At 41.9% G+C, this 14,627-nt stretch overlaps 1 protein-coding gene across 10 annotated transcripts in view; it reads right to left on the reverse strand.

The window, feature by feature from the left end:
- The window catches only part of CHRNA5 (cholinergic receptor nicotinic alpha 5 subunit), a 55,020-nt gene that overhangs the window by 13,986 nt on the left and 26,407 nt on the right, over positions 1-14,627 (reverse strand). For 6 of the 10 annotated variants that reach the window (XR_014810273.1, XR_014810271.1, XR_014810272.1 and 3 more), the window contains 4 exons: positions 13,074-13,225; positions 7,727-7,771; positions 5,613-5,722; positions 2,852-3,683 (listed from right to left, as the gene is read on the reverse strand). Coding sequence is in view for 3 of the 10 variants with exons in the window: in XM_021098834.2 (XP_020954493.1) it covers positions 2,852-3,683; positions 5,613-5,722; positions 7,727-7,771; positions 13,074-13,225 (1,139 nt within the window). In the remaining 7 variants the exon portion in view is untranslated. The remainder of the gene's footprint in view (positions 1-2,851; positions 3,684-5,612; positions 5,723-7,726; positions 7,772-13,073; positions 13,226-14,627) is intronic. The other 4 variants (XR_014810277.1, XR_014810276.1, XR_014810274.1 and 1 more) reach the window with 1 other exon arrangement.

The following is a 14,627-nucleotide window of genomic DNA, read 5'->3' on the forward strand; positions in this document are numbered from 1 at the left end:
AGTCTTGGGTTTCCTAGGGCCCCTGGATTCAGCTCATGAGTTCAGATCTGCTGGCCTGTAAGGCATTCCCTCCCCGTTTTTGCAGCCCAGGCAGGGAGCTGGCTCAGCAGGTCTGAGTGACCTCAAGGCAAGGTGCAGGCTAAGACCAGGCCCTGAGCACCAGAGGCTCCCTCCCATAAGGCCATGTCCTTAACAAGGGGTTTCCCTAGGCTTCTGCTCTGAAGCGTGGGGTCTTCCATAGGAACTGTTCTCCATGTTTCAGGATATGTAGAATTTAATGGATTAACAGCTTACCACTTCTCTGCTTAGTTTTTCCCCTGAAAATAAGCCCCATTTATTCATGGAAAGAGCCCTGACCATTTTGCCCAACACTTGGCAGACATTCATTAAATTCTATTTCAATCTGCCTAATATCTATATTTTTCAAGACTCCATTGGTAGCCTCACTTTATAAACTATTTATAGCAAATAGGAACTTGATAATCCACAGGATTAAAAGTTTATTAGAGGGAGTTCCCATTGTGGCTCAATGGTAATGAACCCTACTAACATCCATAAGGATACAGGTTGGGTCCCTGGCATCCCTCAGTGGGTTAAGGATCTGGCATTGCTGTGGCTGTGGTGTAGACCACAGCTACAGCTCCACTTTGAACCCTAGCTGGGGAACTTCAATGTGCCACAGGTGTGGCCCTAAAAAGCAAAACAAAAAATTTATTAGAAAAAGTGTATATATGTGTGTGTGTGTATATATATACATATATGTAGATATATGTGTATATATATATAAACTGAATCACTTTGCTACACAGCAAAAATTAACATAACATTGTAAATCAACTATTCCTCAATAATTTTTTTAAAAGAGTTTATTAGAAACATATGTCAAACATTCCTTGGCGGAGAGGGCTGTTATTTTACAGATTCATTCCATCTGCCTACCATACCTGCTAAAAATTTTTCCATTTAAAAAAGCTTTAGAGATTAGAATTCATATATATTTTTAATGCTAGGTACTATTTTATTATTTTTTGATTTACAATATATTACTTTCAAGTGTATAGTATAGTGAATCAAAAATTTTATAAATTATACTCCATTTATTATAAAATGTTGGCTATATTCCCTGTGCTGTACAATATATCCTTTTTTTTTTGCCATTTCTTGGGCCTCTTCCGCAGCATATGGAGGTTCCCAGGCTAGGGGCTGAATCAGAGCTGTAGCTGCCAGCCTACACCACAGCCACAGCAACATGGGATCCGAGCCGCGTCTGCGACCTACACCACAACTCAGAGCAACACCAGATCCTTAACCCACTGAGCAAGGCCAGGGATCGAACCCACAACCTCATGGTTCCTAGTCGGATTCGTTAACCACTGAGCCACAACAGGAACTCCATGTATAATATATCCTTATAATTTATCATTTTATACATAGAAGTTTGTACCTCTTAATCTCCTAACCCCTATCTTTCTCCCTCTTCCCTTTCACCACTGGCAACCACTAGTTTGTTCTCCATATCTGTGAAAGAATTCACATAATTTTAATGAGACTGTTCAAAGTAAACTCAATTATGAAAATAGTATTACAATCATAGCTCTAAAAATGTTACACAAGACAAATAAAAGATAGTAATAAGATTGAAATATTACATTTTTTTAATGGCCACACCTGTGGCATATGGAAGTTCCTAGGCTAGGGTTCAAATTAGAGCTGCACCTGCAACCTATGCCACAGCTCGCAGCAATGCCAGATCCTTCACTGCTGAGTGAGGCCAAGGATCGAACCCGCATCCTCACAGAGACAATGTCAGGTCCTTAACCCACTGAGCCACAAAGGAACTCCGAAATATTACACGTTTTGAAAGGACTCCAGTTCGATACGATCACATGAATAAAATATATTCTTGTTTGATTCTTGCAAAACATTAATAAAACAAAGAAGGAGCCAATGAGTTATTTTTCTGTAATAAATTTTTGAGCAAATTTTTGTTTTTAAGCAAATTAAGCATATTATTAAGTACTACACTATGCTTCACGTGTACACCCTGATGTATAATACGTAACACCTGAGAATACCTGACTGCTTTTAATTTCACTACCATTCTCTTGTAAGTGAACTGCAAAAAGATTTATCCTAGAAAAAGACCTTGGCTATATTTATAATGCCTACATTCTTTAAGAAATAAAATCACTTTTGATAAATTACAATGCAGTTGTGCCTGCAGATTATCACAGAATTCTGAAACAAAGTTACTGAAGACAAAATTTAAACAGTTAGGAGTTCTTGTCCTGGCTCAGCAGAAACAAATCTGACTAGTATCCATGAGGATGCAGGTTCAATCCCTGGCCTCGCTCAGTGGGTTAAGGATCCAGCGTAGATGCGGCTTGAATCTGGTGTTGCTGTAGGCCGGCAGCTACAGTTCCAATTCGACCCCCTAGCCTGGGAACTTCCATATGCTGCGGGTGCAGCCCTAAAAAGACCAAAAAAAATTTTTTAATTAATTAAAGTAGTTTTTTAAAAACTGAAAATGGTGAATCACGTCAAAGCCAAGAAATGAACGGCCGGATTATGATGCCTCAGAGTAACACAGTTTTTTAAGGATGCTGATGGGGAAAATGGAGGAGTGACATTTGTGTACGTGCCTCATTTTGCACATGTTTTAACTGAAACACATTTTAGCAGCAATCTTTTACAGGACAGCGTGTCAACACTTCTGGCCCTCGGTCTATGCTTAGCCGTAAAGGTCACACTGTTCGCCCAGCCTAACCTCGAAGGAGATCAGCCTTTGTAAGCACACACACACACACACACACACACACACACACACACACACACGCACGTGGACAGGTACCTCACGGACATCATTCTCCTTCATAACGTGTCTCGTGATATAGCGAATAGAATCAAGCGCCGCCTCCAGGGTGTCTCTAGAAGATCGCGGTCCACTGCTGCTCTCTGTTTCCTCCTTCTGACCGAAGTACCTGTCTACGTGGCTCTGCATGCAAAGCAGCTTGGGAAGCTTGTGAAGAAATATCTTGCGGACCCATGGAGCCATGGCGTTGTGGGTTGCAGAGGAACGGTGATGGATGTTGATGGCAAAGACAGTGACCATGATGGACAGTGTCACAAAGATCATGGTAAACACCAGGTACTCTCCAATCAGAGGGATGACTTTGGAAGACGAGGGTATGATCTCTTCAATTACAAGGAGGAAGACAGTCAGAGAGACAAGTACGGAAGTGCAGAGACAAATCTTTTCACCTTCATTTGAAGGAAGATAGAAGACAAGTACGGTTAAAAACGAGAGCCCAATACAGGGTATAATAAGGAACAAGGTGTAAAAGAGGGGCAGGCGCTTAATGACAAATGAGTAAGTGATGTAAGGGTACCAGCAACAGCTGTCGGTTCTGTTTCCTTTGCTTCCCGTCGCGCTCACAATTTCCCATTCTCCGTTATCGAAAAAATCTCTCTTGTCCACATCTTGGTCTTCCAAAATGATATCAACCTGGGATCCATCGTAAGTCCAAGAACCGAATTTCATGGAACAGTTTTGGAGGTCAAATGGGAAAAATGTGACATCGATGGTGCAGGAACTTTTGTAGTTTGCCGGTGGCATCCAGGTAACAGTGCCGTCGTACCTGACGACGGTTTTGGTACTGGCCCCTTCGAAACGTCCATCTGCACTGAAATACACATGCACATAGTAACAATGTAGAGATTAACCATCCTGGGCGTGCATTTTACAAGCCTAAGCTTATACCGGCGCACGAAATGCTTTCAAAATTATTATACTTGAGGTATACCTGCTACAAGTATGGGACTCTAGTTTAAGGTCATGGCCTTTAAAAATCTACTCTGCTGAAAAGGAACCCCTCTTTCCACACCAGCTCTGGGACAGACAGAGCTAAACTGACGGAATCCTGATATTCAAGTGGTTGAAATGATCTCACTTTATATAGAATGTGATTAGGCTACTTATTACAATGGACGTGCACAGAGTCAGAACCTGAATCCACATTCCTAGGCTGCCCACAGTGCTCCTCCCCATCCACGCCAAGTACTGGATGCTTCCTGCCCTGACAAGGAGAGAACAACAGTCTCCAGCCAGGCGCGACGCTGGAAAACAGCCGTCCCTCTCAGCTCTGCCACCAAGTGAACTCACACACCAGACAAGTCCAGCAGGAAGCATCACCACCACCAAGAACATCTTCAAAATATTGCTCTTTATCTTAAAATTCATGCGATTTTGCATACTCCTTTGTAATATATCCATGTTAAGTATATACGTGTTGGGGAGTTCCCTTCATGACACAGTGGAAAGGAAGCCAACTAGCATCCACGAGGATGCGCGTTGGATCCCTGGCCTTGCTCAGTGGGTCGGGGATCCTGCTTTGCTGTGGCTGTGGTGTAGGCCGGCAGCTGTAGCTCCGATTCAGCCCCTAGCCTGGGAACCTCTCTATGCTGCGGGTGTGGCCCTAAAAAGAAAAAAAAAAAAAAAAAAAAAAAAAACTGTTTTGCAAGGACTCAGAGTAAAATGAGGCTCCAGGGAGCTGCATCCTACTACCCTTAAGGCATGTTGAGAAGCATGGAGGTAAAGGTTTGAAAAGTTAAAGACATTTTTGATTAGCATTTGTTCTCTCCCCCATGCCAGTGCCTTCACGCAGATAACACCAAGTGCTTTAGCATGAGGACAAATTGCTGGAATTGTCCTGGAGTGGTCCTTGAAAAAAAAAAAATGAAACTAATATCCACAAGTGGCCTTTACCCTACGTGAAAAACCATCCTCAAAACACACTTGGGTAGAATACCCATAACTATGAGTTCACAACTAACTAAATGATCTCACTTTATACACAAAATGTGATTAGGCTACATATTACAATGGACGTGCACAGAGTCAGAACCTTCCAGCATTCCTCACTGTGGAAATTACAATACAGTATTTCAGCAAAATTAGAAGGATGAACATATGAACATGAAGCATGACCTTCACTGTTTAAAAAACAAAACCAAAAAATCTGGAAGGCAGTCAGCCAAAAATGTGAATAAGAACATAAGTGGCTAAATGGGGATGTCAGGCTGCCTCACTGTGACCCTGTCCGCTCTCCCCACAACCACTACCACATGTGAGCTGTGAGGTCTTGGACGACGTATAACCACCCTCCACCTCCGTTTTTTCATCCATCAAATAGATGTAATGACACCTAGTCCATGAAGTTATTGTGAGAATGGAACGAATAAAGCATGAAAGGCACTGAGCACATTGCCAGGCACAGAGTAAGTTCACTAATAACAGTAATTGCCTCTACACGATGGGATAACGGGATTGATTATATCCCCTCTCAGCTTCCTTACACCTTGCTGGATTTTCTAAATGTTTCACACACTTTTGAAATTGAAGAGCACGCTTATGATCAGAAAACAATATGCCAAAGCAGGGGAGAGGACCCACAGAACCAACCTGTAGGTTCGTGAAACAAAAGGACCTAAGATGAAGTTATGCGATTTTATAGCTAAACAATTTTCAAAAGGAAGAAAAAATTCCTAGTGCCTAATAGTAATACAGTTGTTTTCTCATGAAAACATGAAATGATATTTTGGTTATAACTTACTTATCAAACAAAACGATGTCTGGGGTCCAGAGAGAGTCTGAAGGGACACGTATAACTTTTATGCCACCGTAGTCATCCGGGTTCCACTTTAATTTTACATCTATCCATTCCTTTAAAACAAAGTAACCGGATTTGATTTCAATAAAATAGTCAAAAACCATGAAAATGATACTCTCTTTACCAAACACAGACATCTTCAACATGAAAGCACCTCCACTCCCAATAGAGAGGAATCCCCTACATGTCCTTCTTACAGGCACTGGGGGACAGCCCTGTCCCCTCATGCAGTGGCTCTAGCCATGGCTCTCAGGAGACACAGTAGAGGACCAGAGCTGGGTGTTCATGGCTCTGCTCAACAACCCCCTTCCCACCAACCAACCATGCCCAGGAGCTGCAGCCAAGAACACCAAAGGCCCAGGTTTAAGGGAAACCTTTTCTTTTCTAGCCTTTTTGTCACTGACTAGCTGGACTGGTCCACACAAAAAGCAGCTGGATTTATTACACATTTCACATAAACACTTTGTCCAACACCCACATGGTAACAATTCTGTGATCATGTCAAGTTAAGACTTGCACCCCTGGAATTCCCTTCATGGCTCAGTGATTAACGAACCCGACTAGTATCCACGAGGATGTGGGTTCGATCCCTGGCCACCTTGCTCCCTGTGGGTCGGGAATCTTGCGTTGCTGTAGCTGTGGCATAGGTCAGCAGCTATAGCTCTGATTCAGTCCCTAGCCTGGGAACTTTCATATGCCACAGATGCAGCCCTAAAAAGTGGAAAAAAAAATTTGCACCCCAAGGAAAACATACAGGCCTTTCAGGAGTTTGGGGTTAGGAAACTGGCAGGAGGTATTAAAAATTAGGAATAATAAAGAAAAGGTGCAGCAGAAAGGAATCCGACTAGGAACCACGAGGTTGTGGGTTCGATCTCTGGCCTCACTCAGTGGGTTAAGGATCCGGTGTTGCTGTGAGCCATGGTGTAGGTCACAGACACAGCTCGGATCTGGCATTGCTCTGGCTGTAGCATAGACCAGCAGCAACAGCTCCAATTTGACCCCTAGCCTGGGAACCTCCATAAGCTTCAGGTGAGGCCCTAGAAAAGACAAAAAGACAAAAAAAAAAAAAAAAGAATAAAGAGAAGTTCCCACTGTGGTGCAGTGGGTTAAGGATGAAACGTTGTCTGTAGCAGCTTATGTCACTGCTGAGGCATGGGTTCGATCCTCAGCCCTGCTCATTGGGTTAAGGATCTGGCACTGCCGCGCTGTGGTTTAGGTCACAGCTACAGCCCAGATTCCCTGGCCTGGGAAGTTCTATATGCTGCCGGTGCAGCCAAAACGGGTAAAAAAAGAACAGAGGGATGCACTCAACAGCAGCTGGGGAACATATGATGGCACAGTAAAAAGAAAAAAAAAAATCCCTTTATATCAAAGGGACTACGAAAATCATTACATTCTTGCCCACTCTCATCTCACTCAGGGTTAAAAGTCCTAGATGCCCTTGAGCCACTTGCTCATAAACTCTGCTAGGAGCACCATTTGCTTCCTGTTGCTTCGCTGACCTCCTCTCCTATACCCCTACCCCTGGCCCACTCACCTTGCTGCTCCTTGAACACACCAGGCATCCTCCAGCCCCAGGGCCTTTGCAGGTTTGTGTCCCCTTGTCTGGAACAAGCTCCATCCCCAGATGCTCACAGGCCTTGCTTCTCCCCCTCCTTCAAGTCTCTGTTCAAATGGTACCTTCTTAGCAGCACTTCCCCTACCCATTCTATTTAAAAGCAGAGTCCCCAACACCCCCATCTGCCTTCCTAATGTATTCTTCTCCAAGCTTATCAACTTGAAATGTACCGCACAACTTCCTATTTATTACCCCCATTGGAATGAAGTTCCTTGAGGGCCTAGGCTTTTGTCTGTTTTGTTCACTGCTGTTTCCTAGGTGCCCAGAATAGTGCCTGGCATAGAGCAGGTACTCAAATAATATTAACTGAATGAATAGAACTCCATTTACCTCATCTTTCTGCATCCTGCCAGTCCATCAAGACCAAAGACATCCCTTTTTGTGCCACAGACCCTACAATGACAGTGGCACCAGCCAACTCTTTGAATTTAATACATACCTGTTTCAACCAGACATTGGTGGTCATCAACTGATTTTTCTCATCCTAGAAAATAAAAATTTAAATAAGGCTGATTATTTTGATTACAGAAACAATTCTTTTTCTTTCTTTTTCTTTTTTTTTTTTTTTTTAGGGCTGCACCCAAGGCATATGGAAGTTCCCAGGCTAGGGGTCAAATCAGAGCTGTAGCTGCCAGCCCACATCAGAGCAACAGCAATGCCAAATCCGAGCCATGTCTGCGACCTACACCACAGCTCATGGCAACACCAGACCCTTAACCCACTGAGCAGGGCCAGGGATCAAACCCACATCCTTATGGATACCAGTCGGGTTAGTTACCACTGAGCCACAATGGGAACTCCAACAATAATTTTTTAAAATAAGAATTTTCTCATTTTTATATGAACTTTCTTCTCTATATAGTACCTACATTCTGTTCATCAATTTGGTTCTCTGGAAAAGCTGGATCTTTTTTTCCAGCCTAGTTTTACATGGTTCCTTCCAACATACTCTATATTTCACATAAGCTGACCTAAAGTATACCACTGGCTTTTTGGGGGTGTTTTTTGTTTGTTTTTGTTTTTGTTTGTTTGTTTTTTGCTTTTTAAGGCCGCACCATGGCATATGGAAGTTCCCAGGATAGGGATCAAATCAGACCTGCAGCTGCAGGCCTACACCACAGCCACAGCAATGCAGAATCCAAGCTGCATCTGTGACCTATACCACAGCTCACAGCAATGCTGGATCCTTAACCCACTGAGTGAGGCCAGGGATCGAACCTCCATCCTCATGGATACTAGTCAGGTTTGTAACCTGCTGAGCTACAATGAGAACTCCACCAGGGGCATTTTTAGATTTAACAATAATAGTCTCAACTAGTATATCTCCTCGAACCTGACTGCAATCCAAGAAGCACAGAATTATTTTTTGTTCTTAGCACTAAGAAAGAAAGAAAAAGGCAGATAATGAATTGTAAGCCGTCATTAATTATAGGACACATCTTAACTTCCAAAGTGCCAAAATGTGGGAAAATGTGCATCTTATCATCAGTGAGATACAGTGTTTGTACGATTCTTGAGAGACTACAACTTGCAGTCGTTTGCTTCTGCTGAGGCACAAATTTGAAACTTTCCATGGGGCTGCTATGTTAGGAAAAAAACGTTGAGGTCAGATGCTTGAGTGGCAGATTCATAAAGCTTTTACGTCCTACTTTTCTAGAGAACCAGCGGTCCTTGGGACTTGCCACTTACACTTTCCTGTTGTCATATCTTTGCTTATGCCAGTCCTTCACTGTATGTTCGAGGTCTAATTAAAGTGACGGCTCTTGTGTTAAATTTTGCTGAAGTATCATGGAGCCAACTGAACCAGTAAAAGCTCATGATGATGGATCAACCACAAAGAGACCTTGTGTAGGATGCAATGCTCAGAGCCCAGACACCATAGAAGTACAAGGAAATCCCTACAGATGGGCAGTGAGGGTGAGGTATAAATAGCGCAGGTGACTGGAGGGTCCCCATTCCTTATCCCATCCTAACAAGAGGTAAATGACCTAAGAGAAAGGAGGAGACCAAGAGGAAGTACGTCCCTAGAGACAAAGGCAGCTGCTAGGTCTCTGCACGGAAAGAACAGTTCCTAAGAAACACAGCAGGGCCAGCCCCTAACACTGACTTTTCCAATGAGCAACCTGCCTTGATTAAAACACTACAGCTGCAAAGGACCTAGAGATTTTATCTACTGTAATCTCTTCATTTTGCAAATATGGAAACTGGCCCAGTGAAGCAACTTGCTTAAAATCACAGCGCCAGGCAGTGGTAGAACCGATTCTAGAACTCAAAACTCCTAAATTTAAACTCTCCTCCACCAGCTCTACTGTCCACCCCCATCACACACCATCCAGAGTAACTGCTGAGCCCTGTATTAGAATACGCAAAAGTTCTAAGCAGAGGCATTAAAAATTGAAAAAACTTTGGGTAAACATATTACCTATGATGCTATATGGCAGTAGTTCATATTTGAGCGTCTAAGGAAAATTACGGACCCTTTCCCCAGAAAAATGTGAACACATATTGTCAATACTTAGTACCTATACCACAGCTCGTGGCAACACCAGATCCTTAACCCACTGAGTGAGGCCAGGGATCGAACCTGCAACCTCACGGTTCCCAGTTGGATTCATTTCTGCTGCACCACGACGCAAACTCCTGACATAGATTTTACAGGGAGGGCAAGAACACATAGGAAATGAGACAGGAATCTGAGGAGACTTCACAGAAGAGCCAGAAAACGTGACCACTCTTGCTTCTACCATTTTCTAGAAATGTTCCTCAAGGATCAGGCTCCTGTTATCCCTGCTTTAAAAACTCATCGATTCAAAGTTTTCCATAACCACCACCCAGGCCAGCATCCTCAACTTCATCTCTCACCTTGAGGCCAGTCTTGACTTTCCTCGTGAACACTTTCTTTCATTTTTTAATTTTCCATTATAGTCGATTTACGATGTTCTGTCAATTTCTGCTGTACAGCAACATGAATGTTTTTCTTTTGAATGCACCACAACGACCGCATATAAAAAGCAAAAGCAAACCCCTCATCTTCTCTGCCCTACATCCATAACCAATTTTCTCTTTCAAACTGGGTACTCATCTAACCACCTGGCTTCAAAATGAGATGCCTCCCTCCATATTCAGTGGTCAGGTCCTGTTCTTTCTTATACGTGGTCTTCTAACTTGCCTCTCAAGCTTCTAACCTAACCTTTCACTCTTCGAAGCCGCGTGTTTAACTACCTGACTGATCTTGCTGAAGTACTGCCTTTACCTTGTCTGTGACCCAGCAGATCTCTCATTCATTCAGCATTTACTTTGTGCCAGAGAGCATGCTAGGCTCTGGAACAGACACAAGGACTGAAGCTCACTTTGGTTCGCGGATGCCATCACCTGAGTACCAGTCAGTGTAATGAGCACATATTTAAGTGCAAAGGAAAGGGCTGTTGGAACACAGGAGAGACTGGCTTAGGAAATTTGGATTTCAGAATCTGACAAATGCATCTGGCCTGAAGGAGAAACGGCTTATGCCGAGAAAGGAAGTTCTCCAAACAGAAGCAATGGCAGGAGCAAAGGCACAGTGGTGTGCAGACACCACCCCTCACTTCTCCACCACCCAGTCAGACCATTCCTATGGAGTGGGACTCCCAACGTTAACCTTTCCATCTAAACAGCCGAACAAAGAGGCTTAGTATTCTCAGGTACCTATGATTTTATTGTTTCTTGTTATTAAAATTCCATTCTCTCTGCATGCCAAATCCTATACTTAGCACAAGGCCAGCTCAAGTGCCATTTCGTCTACCCTGCCTTCTTTGATAATCTCAATCAAGATTTGAGTTCCCCGATATCTGTGACATCACGATTTAGTAGCACCAACATTCTAATGTTATTCCATTTATGTGCCAACAGCCTCAACTAGCAAGAAAGGTTGAGAGCAAGCCCTAATTTACTTCCTACTTCCCTTTTACTTCTACTTAAAATCTCCCTGTATTGTTTAGCAAAGGATCAGCAGAGTCCAGATTCACTGACCTTTCCGGAAGCAATTAGGTAACATATATCACTCAACAGACTTCAAAAATGTAGAACTTCTGGAGCTCCCTGGTGGCCTACTGGTTAAGGATCTGGTACTGTCACTGTTGTGGTGTGGGTTCAAGCTGAGAACTTCCATATGCTACAGGGGAAGCCAAAAAAAAAAAAAAAATGTATTTCCTTTGATACACTTTCTTTCTTAAGGAAAGGAAAAATTCAGACATTTATATACAAATCTATTCATCCTTCTCATTTATAACAGAAAAAAACTGGGAACGAGCTTCTGCCAATAATAGGAGAATGTTTACATGAATTATAAATCTCATATAGCCATTAAATATTACATTTGAAGATTATGTGATAAGAAAATGTTTATCATGTAACAACAGGGAAAAATAGTAATCAAAATAATATTCCAATTTTGTAACATGCTCACAAAGAAAAAACTGGCAAGAAATACAATAAACTGTACAACAAATAAAGAATACCAAGTCTTCTCTTAGTGGCAGAATTACAGACAATTTTTATTTTCTTATTTGTATTTTTTGATCTTTCCAAACTCCCTCTAAAAATCATGCATTGCTTCTCTAATCATAAAGGTGGAGTTTCCACTGTGGCTCAGTGGAAAGGAACCTGACAAGTATCCATGAGGACTCGGGTTCAATCTTTGGCTTCACTCAGTGGGTTAAGGATCCGGCGTCGCTGTGAGCTGTGGTGTAGGTCACAGGGGCAGCTCGGATCCTCTGTTGCTGTGGCTGTGGTGTAGGCCAGCAGCTGTAGCTCTGATGCAGCCTCTAGCCTGCAAACTTCCATATGCCACAGGTGCAGCCCTAAAAAGCTAAAAAAAATATTTTTAAAAATTTTTTAATTAAAAAAGAGGAGTTCCCATTGTGGCACAGCGGAAATAAATCTAACTAGGAACCATAAGGACTCAGGTCCAATCTCTAGCCTCACTCAAAGGATTAAAGATCCAGCGTTGCTGTGAGCTGTGGTGTAGGTCACAGATGTGGCTCAGATTTGGCATTTCCGTGGTTGTGGTGTAAGCTGGCAACTGCAGCTCCGATTTGACCCCTAGCCTGGGAACTTCCATATGCCGCAGGTCTGGCCCTTAAAAAAAGCAAAAAATAAAAAGTTTTTTTTAAAAAAGGCATATCTATGTTATTTATACACACACACATAAACACATATATACTTGTTGACTAATCTAGGAACAGGGAAATAATTATTGATTGACATGATCAGAATAGGAAGAAACCAGTTTAAAAACCAGTGTGATCTTTTAGTTTAAAATAGAAAGAATCCATGACAATAAGAATGAGTTATCAGGGAATTTATTCCCTGGTGAACAGCACATGGAAAAACCTCTGAAATGTCTTAAGTGTGATACTGAGGCAATGGTCTGTTCAGATCCTTTTTGGTCCTAAAAACCTCAAACTCTATTCTTGGATTTCTTTCTTTTAAAATTTTTGACTTTTTGACCACATTTTTAAATACATTTAAGGAAAAACTTCCATATAAAATTTAGTATATTTGAATTTTTAAAAATAGATTTAATTATCAAATGAGATAAAATGTTTTCAAACTATGCAAGATTACATAAATACACTGTATTCCTCTGTCTGTGGTATAATAATTATTCTTCCCTGGTGAGTTCCTTGAGGAAAAGGACCATGTTCATTCACCTTTGTAATCTCTGTGGCTTAACACAGTGCCCGGGTTCACAATACGCTCTCCATAAATCTGCAGGAAGTTGAATATGTAATGATATGCACACCTACCACATCCACTAATTGAGATATTGCAAGGCCAAACTTTATTTTTATTTTGTCATTCAGGTGTTCCACAGGACGAACCCATCTTTCGTAGTCTTGAAATAAATCCTTAAACAAACTATCTTCGTGTTTTGCCACAAAGGACGGTTCAGTTAATCCTGCATAACAAATTTTTAAAAGTTAGTGGATTGGCTTCTGTCCCACCAAAGAGCTCTACTTTTAAAAAGTTTGGCATTACTAATGAACCAAAGTATAAGTTAGGCTATTACCAAAGGAGGTTTTAAAATGAAATATTAATACAAATTTTTGTGATCAGGAAGGGATGTTCTGGATAAGATATATTTCTTAGTTAAATCAGATGATTCACATGTAACTATGCTGAATTACCTAAGAAGCAATCAGTACTTAATACAGAGTAATTTAAAATCTAAGTAACAAAAGCTTTTAAACTACCAGGGCTGGGAGCTTCTTGTCATAAAATTCCAAACCTAGAAAACACATATTAAAGTTCATTGTCAAAATAGGCGTTCCCGTCATGGCTCAGTGGAAACAAATCCGACTAGTAACCATGTGGTTGTGATCCCTGGCCTCGCTCAGTGGGTTAAGTATCTGGCATTGCCATGAGCTGTGGTGTAGGTTGCAGACGCAGCTCGGATCTGGCGTTGCTGTGGCTCTGGCACATAGGCCAGCAGCTAGAGCTCCGATTGGACCCCTGGCCTGGAAACCTCCATATGCCTCCTTTTTAGGGTGTGGCCCTAAAAAGCAAAAAAAAAAATAATAATAATAATAATAATAAATAAATAAAGTAATAAATAAAGTTTATTGTCAAAATTTTTTTTTTGGTCTTTTTTTTTTTTGCCATTTCTTGGGCCGCTCCTGCGGCACATGGAGGTTCCCAGGCTAGGGGTCTAATCGGAGCTGTAGCTGCCAGCCTACGCCAGAGCCATAGCAACGCGGGATCCGAGCCGCATCTGCAACCTACACCACAGCTCATGGCAACACAGGATCCTTAACCCACTGAGCAAGGCCAGGGCTCAAACCCGCAACCTCATGGTTCCTAGTTGGATTCATTAACCACTGCGCCATGATGGGAACTCCGATTGCCAAAATATTTTAAAATTTGTATAGAAACACAAAAAACCCAAAATAACCAAAGCAACATTGAAAAACAGAAATGGAGGAATCAGGATTTCTGACCTCAGACTGTACTACAAAGCTACAGTCATCAAAACAGTATGATACTGGCAGAAAAAGAGAAATACAGATCAGTGGAAGGGGATAGAAAGCCCAGAAATAAATTCAAGCACCTATGGTCAACTCGTCTATGACAAAGGAGGCAAGAACATAACAAGTGGAGGAAAGACAGTCTTCAATAAGTGGTGCTGGGAAAAATTGAACAGCTACATGTAAAAGAATGAAATTGGAACATTCTCTAACACCATACACAAAAAATGAACTCAAAATGGATTAAAGACCTTAACATAAGGCCAGATACTATAAAACTCTTAGAGAAGAACATAGGCAGAACAATCTTGGACATAAACTGCAGCAATTATCTTG

The sequence above is a fragment of the Sus scrofa genome, chromosome 7 (genome assembly GCF_054392235.1).
Source record: "Sus scrofa isolate SSC_HxYL_T2T_F1_AM1 chromosome 7, Sscrofa_HxYL_maternal_Yorkshire_Landrace_v2.0, whole genome shotgun sequence".
Taxonomy (NCBI): Eukaryota; Metazoa; Chordata; class Mammalia; order Artiodactyla; family Suidae; genus Sus; species Sus scrofa.